A 22298-nucleotide genomic window follows, 5' to 3' on the forward strand; every position below is an offset into this window, starting at 1 on the left:
GCGCATGTGCGACAACAGGAGCAAGTAGGAGAGGGACAGAGAGAGAATCTTAAGCAGGCTCCATGCCTAGCACAGAGCCCGACAGGGGGCTCGATCTCACCACCTGGGCGGAAATCAAGAGTCGGACACTTAACCGATTGAGCCAGCCAGGCACCCCCCCACCCCCTGCCATTTCTATGCAGACAGTGCCTCCTCTTCCCACCCCTACCCCTAGCAACCACTAATTTGTTTTCAGAGCCAGGATTTTTAAAACCCAGGTCTGTCCAGCTCTCAAGCTCTACTTGCTCCCAAGAAGCAGGTCAGTGAGGAACCAGAGTTAAATCCAGCTGGCTGGTTTTCTCCCTGACCTCATTTAGTGGCCAGTTCTTGGTAGTGAAGGGGCAATATTTATAACTAGTTACCCTGGGCCCATTGAATTTTTTAAAAGGCCAGTATTTAATCCTTCCCCAAAGCACACATTTTTCCCTTTGTGTATGCTGAACAGAACCAAACTTTCTAGACTTTACTGTAAAAATTCCTGCTATCCCAGTACACTTTATTCAGTGTACTTTATACTTGTTAACAGAGAGATTGGCAGCTCTCAGAAATAAGGACAAGAGGGACAGTGGGTCTCAAAGCGTGATCTCTGATCCAGAAGTATCAACATCTCCTGGGAAACTTGTTAGAGATGCAGATTCTCAGGCCCCAGACCCAGACCTGCTGACTCAGAACCTCTGGGGGTAGCCCCCAGCAATATTTGTATTAACAAGCCCTCCAGGTGTTTTGGTGGAAGCTCAAGTTTGAGGATCACTGATTTAAAGAATAACTGTAGGAGTTCTATAGCCCTTAGTCTCTACCTGGCTTCCAACCAGCTGTCACAGGCTCTGTTCCCTGGCTCATTAGTAGGCTTTGCCACTCAACTGAGGAAAGGCCAGATGAGAGGAACCAAGCGGGCAGGTGGTCAATGGTCGTTTGTCGGAGCTCTGAGATGGCTCCAAAGAGACCAGATAAAGTCCCTAAACATAGCTGACTGAGGAAGAAAAAACAATGTGTGAGTTGGGGCCTTGAGCCCATGGTTTTCTCTGAACTGTCACCACAGATCCTAGGCCTCATCATCGTTCGAAGGCTTCTGGACCTCATCTTCTCCCAGCATGATCTGGCCTGGATTGACAACATCCTTCCAGAGAAGGAGAAGAAGGAGACAGATAAGAAGAAGAGAAGGAAAGGGGCCCATGAGGACAGTGATGAGGAGGTGGGGAGGATGTGAGGCCAGGGCTGAGGGAAGAGATCAAGAAACCCTCCCTCCACTTCTGCCCAGGCCAGGGAGAGGGTGGGCTCTTTGGGTGGCCAGCTATGATCACCTGGGCCTAGTCTGGCATGAGCTGAGGCTTCTGCCTGTGTTGGTGTGGGGTGCTGAGAGCTCATCTGCTTATGGGAATATCCTCAGGGTGGGCCACAGTGAATGAGTTCCCCCCCCAACCCAGGGAAAGGCTGGTTGCCACACCCATTCTTTCCCATTTCTGTGAGCTCCCAGGGGCTGTTATCAACAAGCTGTGCAGGTCCTTGATGGAACAGGGCAGAAGACTCAGCTCCATCATGGGGGAGGTTATGAGGACTGACCTCCAAAGAATGGAGCAGGTCTCGGGGGAAGAGTCTGATGGGCACCAATTAGTAGATTAGACTCCGGGACAGGTGGAAGGACTGGGAACAAGGTTTGCTTGGCCTGCCTCTGGGGTATTAGGGAAGGTGGGCAGAGAGGCACATGTCCTCACTGAAAGGAGAGTGGCTACATTCCCCAGATGCTGGGGACCACCTGGTTGCCCCATCTACTCTTCTCTCATGCTTCCTCCTCATCCCACTCCCAAAACACTCAGGGAGTCAACAGACAGGAAGCCAGTCCAACTTAGAGTAAATCACGAAATGTGAACAGAAAGATTGTCTAGTTCAAGTGCTTATTACAGGTGATGAAACGATCCTCCAAAAGGGAAGTGGTTCACCCAAGATGGACATATGGCTAAATGTCTAAAGGGAATGAAGAAAACTCTTCCTGACTTTTAATTTAAAATTTTTTAAATTTTATTCATTTGAGAGAGAGAGCAAGAGTGGGGAGAGGGGCAGAGGGAGAGGGAGCAGACTCCCCACTGAGCAGGGAGCCCGATGTAGGGCTCGATCCCAGGACCCTGAGATCATGACCTGAGCTGAAGGCAGATGCTTAACCAACTGAGCCACCCAGGTGCCCTCTGTTCCTGACTTTGGTCATTTCCAATATGCTAAGCTGCCCGTGCCATCTAGCAACATGCCTGGCTCCCATTCTCCCAGGTCTGACCTGAACCCACATCCCTGGTATCCACCTGGAACTGTTCTAGTGATTTTGCCTTTTGCAGATCAAAGCTGTCCATAGGCAAATCCTTGCTGACTGGTGGCAATCAAACCATCTTCTGATGGTAGTGATAGACCCAAACTCCCCTGGTCCTTAATTGCTTTCCTCTTCCAGGGAGGAAGAGGCCCATCGTTCATTCACATGTTTTTCATTGATGATTTAGATGGTTTGCAAAGACAGGCCTTGAGAACAAAGAAACTGAGAGTCTAAGTGCCTTTTAAAGACAAATACTCTTTAATTGATTCATTCAATAAATATGTGAGTGGCTATGTGCCAGGAACTATCCCAGGGTTGGGGAAAAGCGTGATATATTCAATGGAAAAATGGCATTCAATTTTCACAAATCCACTTTACACATGTCTTTACAGCAACACCAGCTATTGTGTGAGACTCACTCCTGATTGGTTACTATGACAGTTGAAACTGTTCCAATCAATAATGTTCCTGGGAGAGTTCTGTCCTGTTTAGGACAGCAGGCTAACTGTGATTGGCCCTCAGTGAGCCCCAGAGTACTTGCAGCACCCCGTAACTGTTGAGACTGGAGATAGGAGGGTGGTTGGCACATTGTGGATGCATGTATTTTCCATCTTGGCAAGAAAGTCAAAGCTGTTGAATTGGTGGTGTTTATCAGCTTTTCCCACTGTTTCTCTCCAGCCCCAGTTCCCTCCTCCCTCAGTTATAAAGATTCCCATGGAAAGTGTCCAATCAGATCCCCAAAATGGTATCCACTGCATTGCCAGTAAGTAAAACACATGGTGTCTCTCCCTTCCTACTTACTACTTATTCTCCACCTCTTCCTCCAAGGAACTTCCATCTCCAACTCAGGGGGACCGAATGGTCTTAGATGCTAGAGGACTCCTCTACTAGGCAGAGTTAAATGGGAACTGGGCCACAAGGATTCAGACTTCAACCAATGGGATCCCCAAATCAAACCCTGCAGGTGCCTGTGATCAAGTTTCACTTCCATTTAGGCAGAGCCCCTCATTCCTTCCTTGCCCCTGCCCCTGGTGCCTCCTGATGCCTGTGGAGCCACCTGGTCCTCTCTTCAATGGTTTCAGACCACATGGATCCAAACATGACCCGCTGAGCCTCCCAGCCTTTCCAGTGGTTGTTGAAAATGATTGAGGGTTCAATGCCAAGCTGAGTTGTCCCCTTTAGAGAAACTGGTAGCATAGCATTTGGATCATAAATTAGCAGGGAAGGTCGTAGAAAAGTTCCTCCTGCTGAAAGGAAGGCTGCCTGGGAAGGATTGGGCATTGCTCACGAAGATCCTGGGGGGTTGTATGGCTGCCTTTACCCCCTCTGAGTTTCGGCACCCTACCAGAGGACAGTCCTGTCATCAAGACCACAGCCTATCCTTGGAATAATCAGGAAGATCCCACTTGAGTCCTGACCTCGGTGTTCCTAACGTAGGGCTTGCAACTTTCCTAAAAGTCCCAGATTAGGATCCTGCCAGGGCCCTTGAGGGGCTTCCCATCACACTCTCCATCATTAGTACTTCTTTTTTAGTTGCTAACTCTCCTTCCTTCCCCTTCCCATTTGTATTCTTCCATCACCCTTCCTTACTCTGCCCTGGCCCCCCCCAACACCCACCTATCCTGGCTGAGAGCCCTCTGGGGAAGGAGTAACTGAGCCAGAAGCCATCCATCCTGATTTCCTCTTGTGTAGTGTTGGCTGTGGGGATCAGAGAACAGGAAGACAAGAGGGAAGCACTGGAGAAAGGTCTTCTCCAGTGTCCTCCTCAAACCTGCTCTACAACTGACGTTTTAATTTTCCTGCCAGGAAAAAGATCTTCCAGTTGGAGTTACTCATTCTGATTCTTCCTTCAGTGACTCAGAACTCGACCGGAGGTAATGGCCATGAGGTAGACTCCTTGGGTATTAGGTAAGAGACTAAGCAGTGGCCAGGAAGGCGGAGGGACTAGGATTTCCCAGGTTAGCCAGTGTCTCCGTAAAAGGCCTTTGCTGGTCCACCTTGGGAGACAGGTGGTCAGACCTGATTATTAGCGTCAAGTAACAAATGTGTCCTTTTACTGACATGACATGATTACACAAAGGTCTTCTACTTTAGAAAAGGAAATTACAAAATACGTAAAATTGAAAACACTGGGGGAAAACAACATAGAGAAAAACTACACATGACTTAAGTATATATTATTGAATGCCAGGATAAATGAGCTCAAAGATCAAAACGCCAGGTACTCCCGTAGTATGTGGAATAAAGTAACAGCATGGTTAATTAGCAAAGGTCAGAAACCTAACTAAATATCAAAGATTAAGTGGAGCATGGAACTTCTGATCTCGAAGCCGTGAGTTCAAGCCCCAGGTTGGGCATAGAGATTACTTAAAAAAAAAAAAAAAATGGAGAGAATAGTCAAGAAAGGACTCCAGACCATTTCCAGGGGCCCCTGTGCCAACTGTGATACCTTAGTGTTCTTAATGAGAAGCCATGAGAAAAGTGGACAACTTTATGATTGAAAACAAGGCAGGCTCAAAACTAGAAGAGAAATCCAGGGGCAAGAAAGTCAGCCTCAGCTATTACAGGGGAAGATGGTAGGGTGCTCCTACCTAGGGCCCTAAACTGGATGGGAATCACTGTACTACATCACACATGAGCAAAAGCGTAAGCTATCCCAAGTCTACAGGTAGATAAACCTGCAGACTTAGATGCACTCATCCAAGAGATTTTAGAAAACATGCACAAGATCGTCTGAGTTAGAAGTCAAAGCTGTTACCACTTTGCCAGGATGAGAAGACAGACACTGTAACAAGCCCCCCTAAGCAGTGGACCCAAGGCCACTCCAGCCCAGGAGGGTCATGCGTCCAAACTACATCCCTGCCTGCTTTCTCATCCCACCTCCCCAGTCAGTTCCTACACCATTACATGAATGCCACGGATTTTTATATATAAAGGTGTTGGGAGAAAAGCAGTCTATCCTGATTTTTCATTTTTAAGTAGGCTACACCAAATTGAACCTCTCATTGCCCCAACCTCAGTCCGTGGAGAGAGAATACGGACCAGGACGGGGCATTTCCATATACAAACATGGGACAGCTACACTGGTGTTTTACCAACTCTGTGCAAGTAGTTGGAAGCAGAGACCACTGAACAGGATTCTATTTCAGTGAAGGAAAAGGCTCAGCAACATGATCTAGTTTAAGTATCCGAGATCTATCAGGCATGATGCTTAATCCCTGGGGGTCTAGAAAGACAGGCCTGCCAACAAAGACATACAACAGTGTGTGCTGAGAACAATGGGGCACATGTAAGAGAAAGGACAGTGTCTAAGGGAGGGATCTGCCTTATCTGGAGAGTCCAAGAACGATAAATAGGAGCCTGCCAGGTGTACAGAATAAAGAAAAGAGACAAAAGGAGGGCATTTCAGGCAGTGGGAACACACCTGAAATACTATTTGAAAATAGCAAAGACTGCTGGACTGGACGGGCAGTCAAACTAGAAGTAATCAGGAGTGCAAACATAAAGGGCCCTGTCTGGCCACACTAAGGAGCCTGGATTCTATCTCCTGAATGGTGGGAATCACAGATCTGTGATCCAGAAAGTTCGCCTTGGCAGCAATGTGAAGACCAGGCTGACACTTCTGGCGAGACTAGCTCAGCAAGCACAGCTGAAGGCCAAGTGCAGAGGATGCTGCTCATTGCCATAACGTGTTAAGAGTTCATAAGCAAGGACAAAACTACTTGCTTTAGAGCCCTCCTCGGGGGGATAGCGTGGAAAACACCAACTACTAGATAAATCACTCTCCCTTCCCTCTTTTTCTTATTTAGCATCACATTGCACTTCAAAATTTCCTGTCCAGCTTCGCCTGCTTTCAACTATTCACAGAGCCCAGTGTTCATGGTGCCACAGGTGAAGATAGAAATGGAGTCAGACTGTGACTTTACAGATGTGGACAGATACGGAAGAGAAACTGACGGAGAGACCACCCTCTAGGACGCAGCTGCGCCCAGACAGGGCTTCATCTTCACTGTGGGAGGACGTGGTTGCATCTTCACTGTGAGGTCTGGGCCAGACCCGTAACTTCTCTGAGACAGTTTCCTTATTTGCCAAACAGACGGAGTCATTCCACTTGATAGAAAACTGATCTGTGGATGAAAAGCACTACTTACATGCAAAGCTGTCTCCTTCTTTCTGCAGTTAGGCAAACCAACAGAAACATGATACCTTATTTTAAAATGCAGTCCAGGATAGAAATTATAATGTTTCTTGAAATGAAAACAATGCTTGCCTCCCAAAATATAGCTAAGATAAAGGGGGCAATAATAAATTTTTATTGAAACAAATATCTGTTAGTTTTTTTTTTTAAGCTTAGATTTTAAAATATCTAGATGGTCTTGAAAAAAACCATTAAAACACTCATACTTCAGTAGACCACAGCTGGAAAATTTGTTTTGCAACTTGACATAGTAAGAAATGAGTACAAGGCCCTATCTTCTCCCATCTCGTGCAGCTTTCTGAGGCTCCTATGGCAGGTCTGCGCCATCTGCATGCGCTGTGCACCCTGGGCCAGCACAGACATGTGACTGCAGGTTCCCCAGACTGGAAAGCCAGTTCCCAAAGTCAGCTGGTGAAAGAACCAATACATGAGAGCGAGCAAATGTTTGCAAAATAAGATTGTTCTTGTTCAAATGAAACTTCCAACCACATTACATCAACAAAATGATCCTCTTTCTACCCTTGGGTAGGTCCTGCCTCCAGGTTTTCAATGACCTTGCTCCCAAAGTTAAACTCCCAACCACAGGACCACTCCATGTTAGGCAGTGCTAATGTAAAATATTAGATTATAACTTTGCAGTATTAGATTAGTACTTTAAAGGAATGATTGGAAACAAGTTGGGTAGATTAATAACTCATTAATATAAGAAGCAAACCCTGTCCTCATGAAACTTACTATCAGTCTGTCTTTAGTCCCCACTTAACAAACACCCACCTTGCTTGTTTAACACCTACTATGTGCCTGACAGCCACAATGCAGCTGACATTTACTTTCTCCAGAACAACTATGGATTTGAATCTCGAGGAAATCACTTTGGTTAGTTACTACATTTACTCACAATGACCAAAGCAGGTGCTTTTTTTCTTCATCCTTTTCTATTTTTTAAAGACAAATGACACTAGGGCACGAGGACAGCTAACTGCATCTGCAATCCTCAGAGCTTCATACAGTGCCTGGTCCCTAGAAAACTGTACGTGTTCATTCAGTTAAATCTCAGCGCTCCCTCCAAGGGATACTGCCAAGAGGTAAAGCTCTAAACCTCTCCCGTTAACTGCTCACTCACCCAGAACGATCACCTGAATTTAAGTATAAATTCTGTATTTTCAGCTGCACCAATCCTGGGGGAGCTAACAACCCTTAACATTTCAGTTTTAAAACTTGGCTGATTTCCAATAGCACTTTGTCCAAATTAAACTGTAGAAATGTTATGGATTCCCGAGTAAATGTGCTTGATTAATGAAACAAGTTGGAAACTACAATGTTAATTTTTTGTTATTGTAAATTGATCACTGTAATTTTCACCTTATATGTCATTTATATTTTGTATATACATGAACATTTTAATTTTGACAACTTTTAACAGGTGGACATATTGTTACTTCTCCGTGCACTAGGTCAGAATTTCTTTCCACTTGTAACTGTAATTCAATAAAACTTAATCCTGTCTGCTCATCTTGCTCCATGTTTAGTAATTTTGGTCAAGTCAGCAAACATGGGATACGGACATGAGCTAACCCTAACTTACAAAAAAAAACATCTCCAGCGAACTATTCTCTTTCATCTCCAGGAAACTATCCAAAGAATAAAGGCTGCTGGCAGAAGAACAAGGAGAAGTCAGCTCCCCATTGTTCTTTTCTTTCTACCTGAAGCAGGCTGGAGCAGGAGCAGAAGGATCTGTCTGCTTGGAAGCCAAAATACTCAGCGCTGGAAGAGAACAGAGAATACACAGGGGCCTATCCCAGCCTCAAAATATGCACAGCAAATACCTTCCAATCTGTCAAATAAAACACACACATTGAAAAAATAATTGTATAGAGAGTGGGGCGCCTGAAGGGGTGGGGGTTGTCAGCAGGCACATCAAGAAGTCCTTTGCAAAGCTAACAATGTGTAAATTCAACTGCATGGTTTAGAAAACACCCAGAATAAGCCTAACCACTTAAATGAATCTTACAGATTAAGCTCCCAGCTTGGCACAGCCTGTTGGGACATCAGACTGAAAAGACTAGACTGGTTTCTCCACAGCTGCGCTTTGTATCAGTGTGTTTAAGGCACAGGATTAGGTGTTACCAAATATAGGAATATTGACACCCATTACATCTAATGAGAAAAATTAACTATGTTTAGGTCACAACCAGGACAGTAGCAGGAAGATACAGTATTTTGGAGAACTCATTCCACACCAGTCAGAAGTGTTTTATTAAAAAAAAAGTGAAACAAACACACACAAAAAAACCCTTTTAATCAGAAAGTCTGATTAAATTCAATGTGAACTCAAGTTCTCAAAAACCCATTGGGGAAAGTCAACAAATACATCTGAGAAAAGCAGGCAGCTGCTGACAAGTCTTTGGTGGAAAAGTAAGTTCATACTTAAACAAGCTGCCCTAATCCTAATGATTATCAAGCCCAAGTTTTGTTTTTCAAAAATAGGTTTCAAGATATCCCAAGGAAACCATACAGGCACCGCCAAGAGTACAAAGATGTAACAGTGAAGTTTAAGGATGGAGGAAAAGCCAAATATGACAACACACACAAATAATCTATAAAATAAAATAAGCCTTTCAGTCCTAGAGGAAAATGGGAAAGCCTCGTGAATATAATACACGTGGGGTGAGGACTGACGTGGAACTACCCTAAATATTTTCCCAATGACTAAGCCACGGAATGACAGCTCAGGACACCATCCATTCACAATTAGTTTTACATACCATAGGTATGTAAGTTACAGTAATGTTTTTTTTCTACTCAATTATCATTTCTTCCTTTTGACTTTTTCCCTAATTTTCTCTAGCAACATTTTTCCTTTGGTTTGACCAGTTGAACTCAAAAGGCTTGGAACCTAATGTGAGTATCAACTCTTATTGAAATAGCACTTAGGAAATGCAATCCTAGAAAAGGCAAATTTTAACTGAAGTGGCTTGATCAAGTTAAGCACCTGCTCTTAATGGGACGATGTCCTCCACGTTCATCACCAGGTGAACGGCTTCTCTTGGCGGGCTCACACGACCCAGCAGGAGGCCAGCATGCTCTGTGCTGAGGTACGGCAGAGCCATGCGCACAGGCACACCCCCCCCATTTCTGCTTTCAATAAATACAAAAAGCATCATTTTAAACCATTTCAGTAAAATAAATAAAAAATATTGCATTTCTATTGGCCTGTTTCGCCTCTCTGACCGGCTTGGAGTGGTGTTCGTGACAGAAGACACAACAGTTAATTGGTGGCTACTCCACGCTCCTTAGGCTTCAATACTTCCTGGTCTTCAAGCCTCAGCACCTTTTTTGCAGCAATAATGGTATTCTTCATCAGCATTGCCACTGTCATGGGACCAACACCCCCAGGGACTGGAGTGATGTAACCGGCTTTCTTTTTGACTCCTACATAGAAACAAGATGGGTAGACTGCCTTAATTATGGCAAAGGAAATGTATGCATCTTAATGTACCGTGGAAGAAGCATTCAAAGAAAAAGTAAGCATATACACAAGCACCTTCCTAAGCCTCAAACTCATTAAAAAAAAAAAAAAAAGTCCTATCTACATTACTCAGGGGTAAAGTCTTTTGAACGTACTAAAAAAAGAACATGCATGTAATAAGAGTTGTTCAATGAGTATTTATACATCTAAATAACCTATAACTTACCATCTATACTTTTCCTCCATATTAAATCAGTTTGAAAAGAAACACCTCAATGGGTTAACTATATGTGAGGTAAAACTATTTATTGTATTATTAATTTATTACCAATTAATACCTGCCTACAACATTTTCTTTTATTTACTATTTATTTACTATATTTATGTAACTATACTGTTTGCCCAAAGCACCAAAGCCAAGTAATTTTCTGGAAAGTGAGAAGTAAGATTTTTTCTAATCCAATCTTAAAGGAAAAATACTTAAGATACCTAGGCTTGTGTCTGATTGCTTTATTAGAAATAGAAAACTAGAAATAGGTTTACCAGCCCAAAATTGAGATAAACATGATAACTTAAGAACTGAAAGGAGAAATCTCCTAGTATATTTCAAAATCCAGGAATGTGGCTCTTTCCTGGACCATTTTTAACATTCCAGGTCTGTGATCTCTCCTCTCAATGTGAAAATGATGAATCTGTAACACCTTCTAGGAGACTCAATGGTTTCGGAAAGTCAACTCATTAAATTTTTAGACATGTTAAAAGTGATGAAATTGTTTTAATTATGAAGTAACCCTAAGGAAAGAACAAACACCTCCCTGAAAAGTTTATACCCAGTCCCCATAATTTTATGATATAAACAATTAAAATGGTTCTAGAATGACTATAATTTAAGTTTCTCTTAATTCATGTGGAATGCATTTTGAATTACCAGAGTAACATAAGATGGTTTTATTTTTTTTTTTAAGTAATTTCTACCCCCAACACACAACCCTGAGATCAAGAGTCACATGCTCCACGGACTGAGCCAGCCAGGTACCCCCAGAGTAACGTAAGTTAAAAGTAAATGATCTGTCCTAAATGTCCATTAAAGGTAGTATTTACTGATTTTATATTTTAAGAAAATTATACCATTTACCTTCAAAGTCCACATCTCCAACTAACTTGGGTTTAGCAGTGATGGGATCTTGCACTCTATTTATTCCCACATCGATGACTGCAGCTCCCTCCTTGATCATATCTGCTGTGATCAGATTTGGAATGCCTGCCAACAGAGAGAGGAATGAGAGGAATGTTCACTAGTTCTGAAAGGAAGATTCTACTTGGCAGAGTCTTCTCTGATTTCAATTTTAAGAGACCTGGAAGAACTAATTAGCTTGTTTGATGAAAACCTGTAAAAACCATTAGCCAAGAAACCACTGAAACTCCATACAGTAAACAGACATATTCAGAGGTTTCTGAAGCAACATTCACCCATCAAGTCAAGATTGGAAAGCCAGAAACCAACGCTGCATGCACCATTCTTGCCTCATCTCTGTGGGCCGCATACAATATCACCGCTAGAAGAATGGTGAATGGGTTGGCACAGAGGCAGGCAAATTCTAAGATAAGAGGTCTATCTTCACCCTTCTGAAGTGAGGCCCTTCCCTCCCCTCCCTGGGGTTCTTACCTGCAGCAGAGACCACAATGTCTGCAAGAACTGTATGTTTCTTCAGTTGTTCTTTGGGAGTGTATCGATGAGATATCGTAACAGTGGCATCACCTAGGAATTAAAAAATACATGTCTTGATTTCTGAATCAAAGCTGAGATTGAATTAGGTCTCAACTAGGCAACCCATTTTAGAAATTCACCATCTCTGAAGAAGTAATTGACTTAATTCGTGTACCATATTTTCTGGACAGCTAAGTACCAGTTACTTTTCAGCAATTAATACCTAGTTTCTTTTATTTTTTCTTAATCTAAATTCAATTAATTAACATAGAGTGTATTATTAGTTTCAGAAGTAGAGTTCAGTGATTCATCACTTACATATAACACCCAGTGCTCATTGCAAGTGCCCTCCTTAATACCCATCACCCAATTACCCCATCCCCCCACTGACCTCCCTTCCAGGAACCCTCCGTTTGTTTCCTGTAGTTAAGAGTCTCTTATGGTTTGTTTCCCTCTCTGATTTCATATTTTATTTTTCCCTCCCTTCCCCTAAGATCCTGTTTTGTTTCTTAAATTCCACGAGTGAACTCTTTAAGATAATTGTCTTTCTCTGACTGACTTATTTCACTTAGTATAATACCTTCTAGTTCCATCCACAAGGTTGCAAATGGTAAGATCTCTTTTTTGATGGCTGAGTAATATTCCATTGTATATATATACCACCTCTTCTTTATCCATTCATTTGTCAATGGACATTTGGGCTCTTTCCACAGTTTGGCTACTGTGGACATTGGGGTGCAGGTGCCTCTTTGGTTCACTATGTTTGTATTCTTTGGGTAAATACCCAGTTTCTTATAACTTTTATTCCCTCATCCTAGCTCCACCCTTTAGAATCATTTAAAATTAAATTTATTCCTTATCCTATTTAGCAGCCTTTCAGGAATCTTACCTTTCCTAAGCAAAATATCACTAGAATTATTCAAGATTTAAAACTTTTTTTCTATCAAGTGACACAGAATGGGATGCTATGAACTGTTTCTTAGTTCAAACTATCAAAGCCATAACTGAAAATGTCTATTTGCCTACAACCATGCTTATATTCAAAACTCAAATATATTTCTGAGGCATATCCATTTCTGTACTAGTTCCCTAATAAATGAATATAAATAGTCTCAGGTGACAGGAGGAGTTCAGCTTCTCCTACAAAGATTACTCCCCAAATATCTGCTAACAAAATTACAACAAATACAAAGTTTAACAAACACAGGGCACCCTGCAAAGGTTCGCACATAAGGGAGCAGGGAACACTCCTCTGAAAGCCATTTCCTTACCTCCAGGACGTTCGTGCGCCCCATCTGTGTGGAGCAGCATGGCAATGGGCATTCCAACATTTTTTGACCTCCCAGCCACAACCACATTCTTCCCTAGGGTTGGAATGCCTATGAAGAAATATATATAAGGAGTACCAGACTATGTTAGAAGGAGCACCAAAGAAGGCAGACAGAGGGCCTAGGACATGAATCTAATGGTGATAAGGAAGGGAGTTACTAAGCTTGTTACCTCAACAGTCAAGGGGGCCCATCACTTGCTACACACATCCTGAAGACTAAAAGAACATGAGAGAAAGCACCCTGGAAGATACAAAATATTATATGAGTGTGCACTATCAACCCAATGAAACCTTAAGTTTCCTTTGCAGAGGCTTCCGGATTAAGTGGCAACAAAGTCAATAGAGGCAACCACAGGAGAGGCAGGCTCTGGGGGCAGGACTGGAGGACGTGGGGCCCAAGTGTCCACTCTGCAACTGTAGGCACTGTTACCACTGGCAAGTACTGGTTTCATGATCCTAACACAGACATACAACTATGGGATATACCTACCAGTTCGCTTAATTATTTCCCAGACACCCCACGGGGTAGCCGGTAACATGGAGTACTGGTCCAGACACATTCGCCCTACGTTAATTACATGAAAGCCATCAACATCCTTGTCTGGGGAAACAGCGTTGCAGATCTTTCGCTCATCGATGTGCTCTGAAAGAGAGATCAGAGCAGCGGCCTGAGGTCACTGTCACCTAGTTGGCACCGCCTGACTCCAGCTTAGCTGGTTTATTGCACAAACCCGTTCCCCTTCCATGACTGGCCTCCGTGATTGATTTCTTGGTCTGCACAGAAGGAACACAAACCAGGCAAAGCCAAATGCCAGCATCAAAGGCAGTAGCCTCTTGTATGACTGCTTCCCTCCACTGCCATTTTGTATCAAGATGTCACTTCCGAGTCAAGGAGTAATTGGTTTTCTTTTTTTTTTTTTTTAGTAATTGGTTTTCTGAGTAGGTCGGTGCATACTTAGTAAAATATTCACTCTCTCGAGTTTACCTCCCCTTTAAGTCAGATCCACAAGGGGCCAGGTGTATAAAGTAGCTAAGAATCCTCTATTCCTCAGAAATCATTCTAAGTGATAGAGCCCAAAACTCACCTGGAAGAGGCAGCTGAACAAGGAGGCCATCTACATTATCATCATTATTTAGTTTATTGATTAAATTCAACAGTTCTTCCTCTGAAATTGAAGCTGGTTTCACAATTGTCTCACTGTTGATTCCTATAAGAAAATTCCAAGGTTAAAAAAAATATATCGAGGCATTTAATGAGCAACGCTATGTTGCCTGCCATGGTATTCTAACATAGAGTTAGAATATGATACCCAACCCTGGTAGCTAAAAAGCCCCAGTCAGTTCCCAAGGCACCTAAAAAATTAACTTCACAAATATACACTCTAGAGAACGTTGGCTCAACAATTATCTACATTATTCTACACTATCCTCATGAGCCTCAATTTACAGAAAAGGAGACAGAGGCTCAGCAAAATTGAAACACAAGCCATCTAGTGATGAAGGCAATCCTTCCAGTTTTGGAGTCCATGTTCTTTCCACCGCACTGTGCTTCCTCCCAGTGTCTTAAAAAGCCATAGCTTGCCATTTTCTAGAGTTTCTAAAGATTTTTCAAAGAAAAGGGCAGGAGGCCTCAATCCTGTGATACCAAGGACTCACGGCCCAGTCAATGGCCCAGCCGCCCCAGTGGTTTCACAGCCTTTCAGAAGGAAGGGCACCCAGGTCTCATACCACCAACCCGCAGAGGAGCAGGAAGAGGCAGAGCCAAGCCCACCCACCCCAGATCTACCATCACACAGAGTCAGTGGTACAGTGAGACCTCGAACACGAACTTCCCATCACCCAGACCCTCAGTTTTTGCATTCCAAACTCTAACCACTGCGTAATTTTTTTTTAAGATTTATTTTTATTTATTTCAAAGAGAGAGAGCATGCGAGCAGGGGGAGGGGCAGAGGGAGAGAGAGAGAAAATCCTCAAGCAGACTCCCCGCTGAGTGTGGAGCCTGATGTGGGGCTCAATCCCAGGACCCTGAGACCATGACCTGAGCTGAAATCAAGAGTCAGCCACTTAACTGAGTCACCCAGTTGCCCCCCACTGCATCATTCAGTTGGCTGTGGACCCAGTTGGTAGAGAAGCCAAAAGCTATTTCCCAGAAGTCAGTCATTTCCTTCAAGCCTAGGACTGTTTTCTAGGCCACATCACTGAAGCCTCCCCAGCCAAATGCTCAAACATCTCAGCCAGACTCTCATGTCTGTCAAGGAAAGCAAATATAAAATGTGTTCAAGGTCCCTTGTCTAATGTTAAGACTAAAGACGGAATTTAGCTTATATTCCAGAAGACACCGAGAATACCAACCATATTCCTTCCATCCTAGTTTATAAGCCTCCCCAGCAGATAGGCCTAATTTCTTTATGACCATATTTTGGATACAGTTCAATCCCATCAGCCTCCTCTGTTTGAGTCTTCTAAGCAGAATAAAGACTCATGAGTGCCAATGGAGTTTGCCGCAATTTGACGGCAGCCAGGGTCTGCGAGTGACACATACCCACTTCTGCAGCGGCCCGGGTTTTGTTGAGGACGTAGGAATGACTTGCGGGATTCTCGCCCACCAGAACCACACTCAGGTGCGGCCGCTTGTTGCCCGAAGCCACCCATTCTTCCACTTCCTGCCACACTTCCCGCTTGATCTGCTGGGCCAGTTTCCTTCCAGAAATGACAACGGCTTCATTTCTGCAGAAGGCAACAACAGTCACAAAACCAAATAGCTTAAATTTTTGTGAAAAGTAAAGATCTGACTACAAAAAAAAAAAAAAAAGGTTATTAACTACTCCAAACTTAAAGAGTAGATTAAAACACATGGTGCCTAAGCTGAGGGACAACGGAAATCTGAAGGGCAGTTTCAGAGTGGTAAATCTGTGTCCAGCTACATGTTTGGGGAGATAACGTTGACTGAAATACTATCATTACCCTGAAGCTTGGAGAGCTTAAGTGAGTGACAGCTAGTACTTGGCAAAGCTGGCCCTCATACTCAGCTCAGTCTGAATCCAGAGTCCAGGCTCTTACCACTATATCATCCAGACCCCTGATCATTGACACACTGATAGACCCCTCCCCCCCCAAAAAAAGTTTTCCACTGTTTTATTTTGCATTGTTTTATCTGACCCGTCACCACTATGAGGTTAGTGTGTCCTATATGCTTATATACCATTTTGTAGTTTGTGTTTTGCCTATGTTATTAGCATCCAGCCATGTGTTTCAAACCATTTCCCAGTTAAGTCAATTGGCTTTTTAATTTCCTTTTTTTTTAAGATTTTATTTATTTATTTATTTGACAGATAGAAAGACAGCGAGAGAGTGAACACAAGCAGGGGGAATGTGGGAGAGGGAGAAGCAGGCCTCCTACTGAGCAGGGAGCCCAATACGGGACTCGATCCCAGGACCCTAGGATCATGACCTGAGCCGAAGGCAGCCGCTTCACCTACTGAGCCACCCAGGCACCCCTGGCTTTTAATTTCTATGATGTTTTCAAATATATAAATTATGTCATGCAATTAAACGAACAGACAATGTTTTGGACAGGTCAAACCTCAAAATTACCACTGCTCCCCACAGCCCCTCCCGGAGAAGACTTTCCCAGTAAGAATAAGGAAGTTCCATGCCATGGGTGGCGGTGTGCTGCTCTACCCTGGGACCCCAGTGGCCTACCCACAGATGACAGATCAGGAATGAGTATCGGACGCCAAGGACAATTTCTAGGCCAGCCAGTGGTCCAGTTGGTGCACAAGCTCAGAGCAACAGGAGCAACAGGTAAACTAGCCTGGTAAGAGCTTCTCCCTGAAACACATTCACACACTAGAACCACAGAGGACCTGTTGGTGGGAGGAGCTGAAGACAGACATAGAAAAAAAGTAGAGACAGAGAATAACAGTCACACTCACGGTAGGACAGAGCAAGAGATGCGGAAACTGCTCCTGATGGGCAAGGAGAAAACTCAGGGTCTAAAAGAACTTCCAGTTCCCAAAACCATGTTCCGATCTCTGAAAGACCACTTCTTCCCAATAAGAACTGTTTATGCAGCTCTTCCTGGGTTCTAACGTGGAAGATTCCTGGTTTTCTTATTTCCATACATGGCCTTATAATAAAGTTCCCAATACTTAATGTAGGATGAGCAACTGCTCTTTTAGCATAAAGGTCTAGTGGAAAGAAGTCTTTCCCTTTTGTTTTCTTTCTTTCTTCAGTATCACGAAGAATGCTTCAATCTCAAGACCAATGAAACACACAGTTGTCTGAAATATTGAAAAAATTTCCCCTAATAGCACATATTTAATTCTCAGGGATAACACCAAGGTACTCGATATCCTGTATGGTCAGATATGATTCATTTTTTTTTTTTTTTTTTTTTTGATTTTTTTTTTAAGTAACCTCTACGCCCAACATGGGGCTTGAACGTACAAACCCGAGATCAAGAGTCGGACACTCCACCGACTGAGCCAGCCAGGTATGATTCATTCTTAAGACCACTGTTAATTAGGGGCGCCTGGGTGGCTCAGTTGGTTAAGCGACTGCCTTCAGCTCAGGTCATGATCCTGGAGTCCCAGGATCGAGTCCCACGTCCTGCGTGGGGCTCCCTGCTCAGTCGGGGAGTCTGCTTCTCCCTCTGACCCTTCCCCCCTCATGTGCTCTCTCTCCCTCATTCTCTCTCTCAAATAAATAAATAACATCTTTAAAAAAAAAAGACCACTGTTAATTAAAATGGAATTTTATTTTATCTTTTTTAAAGATGTTATTTATTTATTTGACAGAGACAGCGAGAGAGGGAAAACAAGCAGGGGGAGTAGGAGAGGGAGAAGCAGGCTCCCCGCCAAGCAGGGAGCCTGATGCAGGGCTTGATCCCAGGACTCTGGGATCATGACCTGAGCCGAAGGCAGACACAACGAATGAGCCACGCAGGCACCCCTAAAATGGAATTTTAAAGCTTCAACAGTCTTTAAACCTTCCATGCTTCTTTTCCATTAAGATTAAACACCTGCTTTAAACCAGATTGAAATGTCTTATATATAAAGCAGTAATTTTTTTTTAAAGATTTTTATTTATTTATTTGACAGAGAGAGAGAGAGACAGCGAGAGCAGGAACACAAGCAGGGGAGAGAGTCAGAGGGAGAAGCAGGCTTCCTGCCGAGCAGGGAGCCCGATGTGGGACTCGATCCCAGGACCCTGGGATCATGACCTGAGCCGAAGGCAGACGCTTAACAACTGAGCCACCCAGGCGCCCTAAAGCAGTAATTTTATATCTAAACTTTATATTAATTTGTATTTGTATCTTGGAAGTTTTAAAAAGATAAAATTTTATAGCAAACAGCACTTTTACCCAAATTTTATGTAATGATACTAGCATAGCACAAAATATATAATAGCATTTCACATACACCCATGGTATATTAAGGAACTGAAAACATGTTAACATTCAAAATCAGTTTTAAAACTAGAGTTGAAGGGGACTTCATTCAAAGGGCTTTGGACATAAACACCTCTGGCAACACTCCTGGGAAATAGCCCCAGTACAGAGATATATTCCCAACCCTGCAATGCTGTAGAATGAAAGATTACTTTAAAAGAGTTTACTACAGTGATTTATAACGAATGAAATAACACGTATAAAGTGCAAGGCATATATAGTCAATAAAAATTAATTTCTTACTCTCTTCCATTGGTTAGATTTATAAACACACACGCATATCCTTAATATATAACATATATCTTTACTTACTCATAAGGATATGTGTGTAAACATATATATACACACATATAAATATTCAGTAAAGTCTTAAATCGCATTTCATTAAAAAGTTCCTTTTGAGGTGGCTAGTGAGTTAAGCTCAGGTGGTGATCTCAGGGTTGTGTGCAGGGCCCTGTCAGGCTCCACCCTTGTCTCTCTCCTTCTGCTCCTCCCCCACCCCACCCCACACTCTCTGACTCTCTCAAATAAATAAATAAAATATTTTTTAAGAAATTGAAAGCCATGAACTTAGACAAAATGGTAGCAGCACATTTGGGCTAAGACTGATCTACTACAGTTAAGAACACAGGGTTCTGGGAGAACCCAGTGTTCAAGTCCCAAAGGCAGGTTCTGGATGTTACGCCAATTAGCTTTTAAAAAAAACTGTCAAAGAGTAACTAGAACCAAAAACAAAGCAACAACACAATGAGTATCTTCTGTAATATCAGCTGTTTTAGCCCTCCTCTGCATATACAACTCTGCAAAATGTGAAACAGTCCTGCCAGTGAGTCATTACCTCATTTCCCATCATCTCTTTTGCCAAAGGGCAGATAAAGTAACTGCTACCTCAAAAGAAACAAAAATAGAGGCTCAGCTCAGTCCCACAGGGAATCCAAAACTATTAACTATATTAGCTAACACTTATGTAGGAATTAAATGCTTTTCACAGATGTGTTTAATAATGGGTTAAAATTATGAATGAGAATAAAATAAAATGAGTGAACAGACGAAAAAAGCCACAAGGACTGTTCAAATAAAATTCAAAATCCAGCTCAGTAGCATCTTCGCTTTCCTAATTCAATAGCGTACAGCACTGTAATTTTCCATAAAAACAATTATCAGGTGCATTTTACAGTTCATGATCAGGTTATTCTGGAAAGGGTTCGGTTATCTACTAATTAATTACAAACAAAGGGGGATGGAACTAACATCTATTAAACACTAGGTATTTTGCTATGAGTTTTACACACATTACTCTCATTTACCTTGGGGTTATTATACTAACTAACTATAATACTATTATACTATTATTATACTATAATAGTATAAGAGCATACTATTATACTATAGAAGGGGAAAGTGAGGACGGTAGAAACAAGATTCAAACACAAACAAACCTCTGCCTCCAAAGTCCATTTTTCCCTATCCCCCAGTCTACTATAGTACTCTCTCTCCAACCATGAGTTTATGTTCCTGAAACCCTCCCCCATCAAAAGGAATTCATGCAGACTCATAAAAGATATTATTGTCTTACATTTGCTAGCCAGCAGTGATCAAAGCAATAAAAGGAAACCATAAATACCATAGTATTGCCTTCAGAGATGTGGAAGTCTACTTGTTCATTCAGAAACGTTAGTGAAAGGAGGGCATCTGTTACTGGAGAGTGAACAAACTGGTCCAGTTTTCTAAGTGATGAATTAGACGATCTTTACAGATCTCTTCAATCATGAAAGCCACAGGCACACGTGGCCAGAACTCAGGAAGGGAGCAACGGGGAAGAGAACAGACAGTAATGAGGGATGGGGCTGAAAGGCAGGTCAGGGTCAGAACAAGAAAAGCCCTGAGTGTCCCGGGTCTTCTTTCAAGAACGCATTAACCCTCATTCTGTGCTACGACAGCATCTTGGCAATGTTTCTAACATTTTTTTTTACACTGAGTGGAAAGTACACACGTGTTCTGCCCCTTGACAGCTAAGGGAGTTCCACTAGGAAAGAGGACTTATGATCATCCCTGAATTCACACAGCCTAGCCAAGTGCCAAGATGAAAGAAGGGGCTGCTGTTACAGGGCTCAGCTCGCTGGCAACGCAAAGGCTCTAAAGATGGGCCAGAGAGTGCGCAGATTTAGGGAGAGAAAGCACAGGCCCCCAGAAGACTCTTCAACCTAGGTTTAAGAATGGGAGTTTGAGGTCTAGAAAGATCAGGAAAAACCCATTACCTCCCTAAGAAAAGGCAAACAGAGCTCTTCCCTCCTCCCCTCGGGTATTTTTCCCTTCAATTTACCAGCCTGGCAGTGACTAGCTCCGGGTGGACCGCATCAAAGCCCTGGTGACCCCAGCACATTTATTCTCTTGGCAGGGGAAGGGGCAGCTTGGAGAGCTGCGGGAGCCACATCCACCTCCCGAAGGAGAAGGGAAGAGCGGGTACCCGGCGAGCAAGCCGGCTCTGGGATTTCGTCAGACTGCACCAACCTCCTCCGCCGCTAGGATCCCGACGCGCACTGAAAGCTGCTCATTCAGAGTCCTTCCCGGCGCTCGCCGAAGCGTATCCTCTGCTTGGCCAAGCGGCTCCGCAACACCGCCAAGGGCGGCCGGCAGGTTCTGGCCGGTAACCTCCGTACGGTCCCGCGTAAATCCGGGCGCCCCAGAGCCCGCCTGCGCCTTCGCTCCGCACCGTGGGCCCCGTCCCGCCTACGGACTGGCCCCGAGAGAGGGCGACGCCCCGGGGCTGCGGAGACCCGCTCCCTCTGAAAGGCGGGCTCCGGGCATCAGCCCGCCCCACGGAGCGAGCGCTCAGGTCGCAGACTGCGGCCGCGCTCGGCTGCCACGTCGCCCCGTCACCGCCCGGGACAGAGATGCTCGGTAGAACGTCCCTCGGCGCCCCTTCGGAGCCCGGGCGGTCCCCCCACCCTCGGTTCCCCTCGGTTTTCGGCGCTGACCCAGCTCCAGGACCCTCTTACCGAACTACCGAGAGGTGGATGGGGCGATAACGGAGGCGGCAGCTCTGAGCGAGCCGGAGGAGCCGGGTGGCCAACGTAGACACGACGGAAACAGCGGCCATCACCCGCGCCAAGGTCCGCGCCAGGAGAGAAGCGCGCGCGCGGGCCGTGCAGTTATACCGCGGCCGCGTGGCAGGCCCCGCCTTCCGCCCGCACCCATTGGCCACTTCCCAGCAAAGCCCTGCTTGTGATTGGAGCAAGAAGAGCCAGCAGGGGAGCCCTGGAAGGCTCGGAAGCCCTGGTAGCCTGCAGAGATTGGCCGAGGAAGGCAAGCCCCTGCCCGACGCAGCGGGTGTCACGGAGGCCGGGCCAGCACGAGTGAGAGTTTGTTCATTCATTGCTTGAAGAAATACCTGAGCGCCTACTGTGTGCCAGGCAGCGTAAAAATGGAAAAAAGATAGGCAAATAGAAGAATAATGGAGTTAGAAAGAAACTATTTGACGAAATCACAGTAAAAACGGATCATCAATGGATGTCAAAACAACTGGATGAGGAACAGGTATGTACTTACTGGGTTGCCAGATCTTACAAGTAAAAATACAAGACACTCAATTAAATTTGAATTTTAGATAAATAACTTAGGAGGAGGGTCATACTTGTATTAGGATAGTATTCGATGGTCATCTGAGATTAAAATTAAACCGGGCTTCCTGTATTTTATCTGGCTACCCTTTTTTGTAGTGTCAAAGTATCTCTCCCACAATATACTTATTAATAGTAAAGGGGGAAAATAGTAAATTTACAACAGGGAAACCTGAAAGTCATGAC

The 22298-nt window shown here is 44.0% G+C and overlaps 2 protein-coding genes across 5 annotated transcripts in view; one reads left to right on the forward strand and one right to left on the reverse strand.

The window, feature by feature from the left end:
• The window catches only part of SLC4A5 (solute carrier family 4 member 5), a 103143-nt gene extending 95249 nt beyond the window's left edge, over positions 1-7894 (forward strand). For all 3 annotated transcript variants that reach the window (XM_073897513.1, XM_073897514.1, XM_073897515.1), the window contains 3 exons: positions 1079-1231; positions 4142-4209; positions 6145-7894. In XM_073897513.1, the coding sequence (XP_073753614.1) occupies positions 1079-1231; positions 4142-4209; positions 6145-6310 (387 nt within the window). In that variant the 3' untranslated portion in view covers positions 6311-7894. The remainder of the gene's footprint in view (positions 1-1078; positions 1232-4141; positions 4210-6144) is intronic.
• Positions 7895-8765: 871 nt separating this feature from the next.
• Positions 8766-22000, reverse strand: MTHFD2 (methylenetetrahydrofolate dehydrogenase (NADP+ dependent) 2, methenyltetrahydrofolate cyclohydrolase). 2 transcript variants are annotated; one of them, XM_025868371.2, is made up of 8 exons: positions 21492-22000; positions 15583-15767; positions 14126-14248; positions 13531-13683; positions 12982-13089; positions 11669-11761; positions 11138-11263; positions 8766-9965 (listed from the first exon to the last, which is right to left on the reverse strand). In XM_025868371.2, the coding sequence occupies exons 1-8, from the start codon at positions 21866-21868 to the stop codon at positions 9802-9804; spliced, it is 1329 nt and encodes a 442-aa protein (XP_025724156.2). In that variant the 5' UTR covers positions 21869-22000; the 3' UTR covers positions 8766-9801. The 2 variants fall into 2 exon arrangements, with proteins under 2 accessions (XP_025724156.2, XP_073753617.1); XM_073897516.1 differs by lacking the exon at positions 12982-13089 and having other exon boundaries at positions 21492-21995.
• Between the last annotated feature and the right edge of the window lie 298 nt (positions 22001-22298).

The sequence above is a fragment of the Callorhinus ursinus genome, unplaced genomic scaffold (assembly GCF_003265705.2).
Source record: "Callorhinus ursinus isolate GAN/ISIS: 27379988/994484 unplaced genomic scaffold, GSC_fseal_2.0 scaffold10, whole genome shotgun sequence".
In the NCBI taxonomy this organism is placed as follows: Eukaryota; Metazoa; Chordata; class Mammalia; order Carnivora; family Otariidae; genus Callorhinus; species Callorhinus ursinus.

Bases quoted from the DNA above. Each gene is read 5' to 3' on its own strand.
- MTHFD2 (XM_025868371.2), bottom strand. From the start codon at position 21,868: ATGAATGAACAAACTCTCACTCGTGCTGGCCCGGCCTCCGTGACACCC. The intron at 13,684-14,125 runs GTGAGTTTTGGG...TCTCTCTTTCAG, and splicing joins TGTTCAGCTGCCTCTTCCAG to AGCACATCGATGAGCGAAAG. The intron at 11,264-11,668 runs GTAAGAACCCCA...CTCTGTTGGCAG, and splicing joins CATTGTGGTCTCTGCTGCAG to GCATTCCAAATCTGATCACA.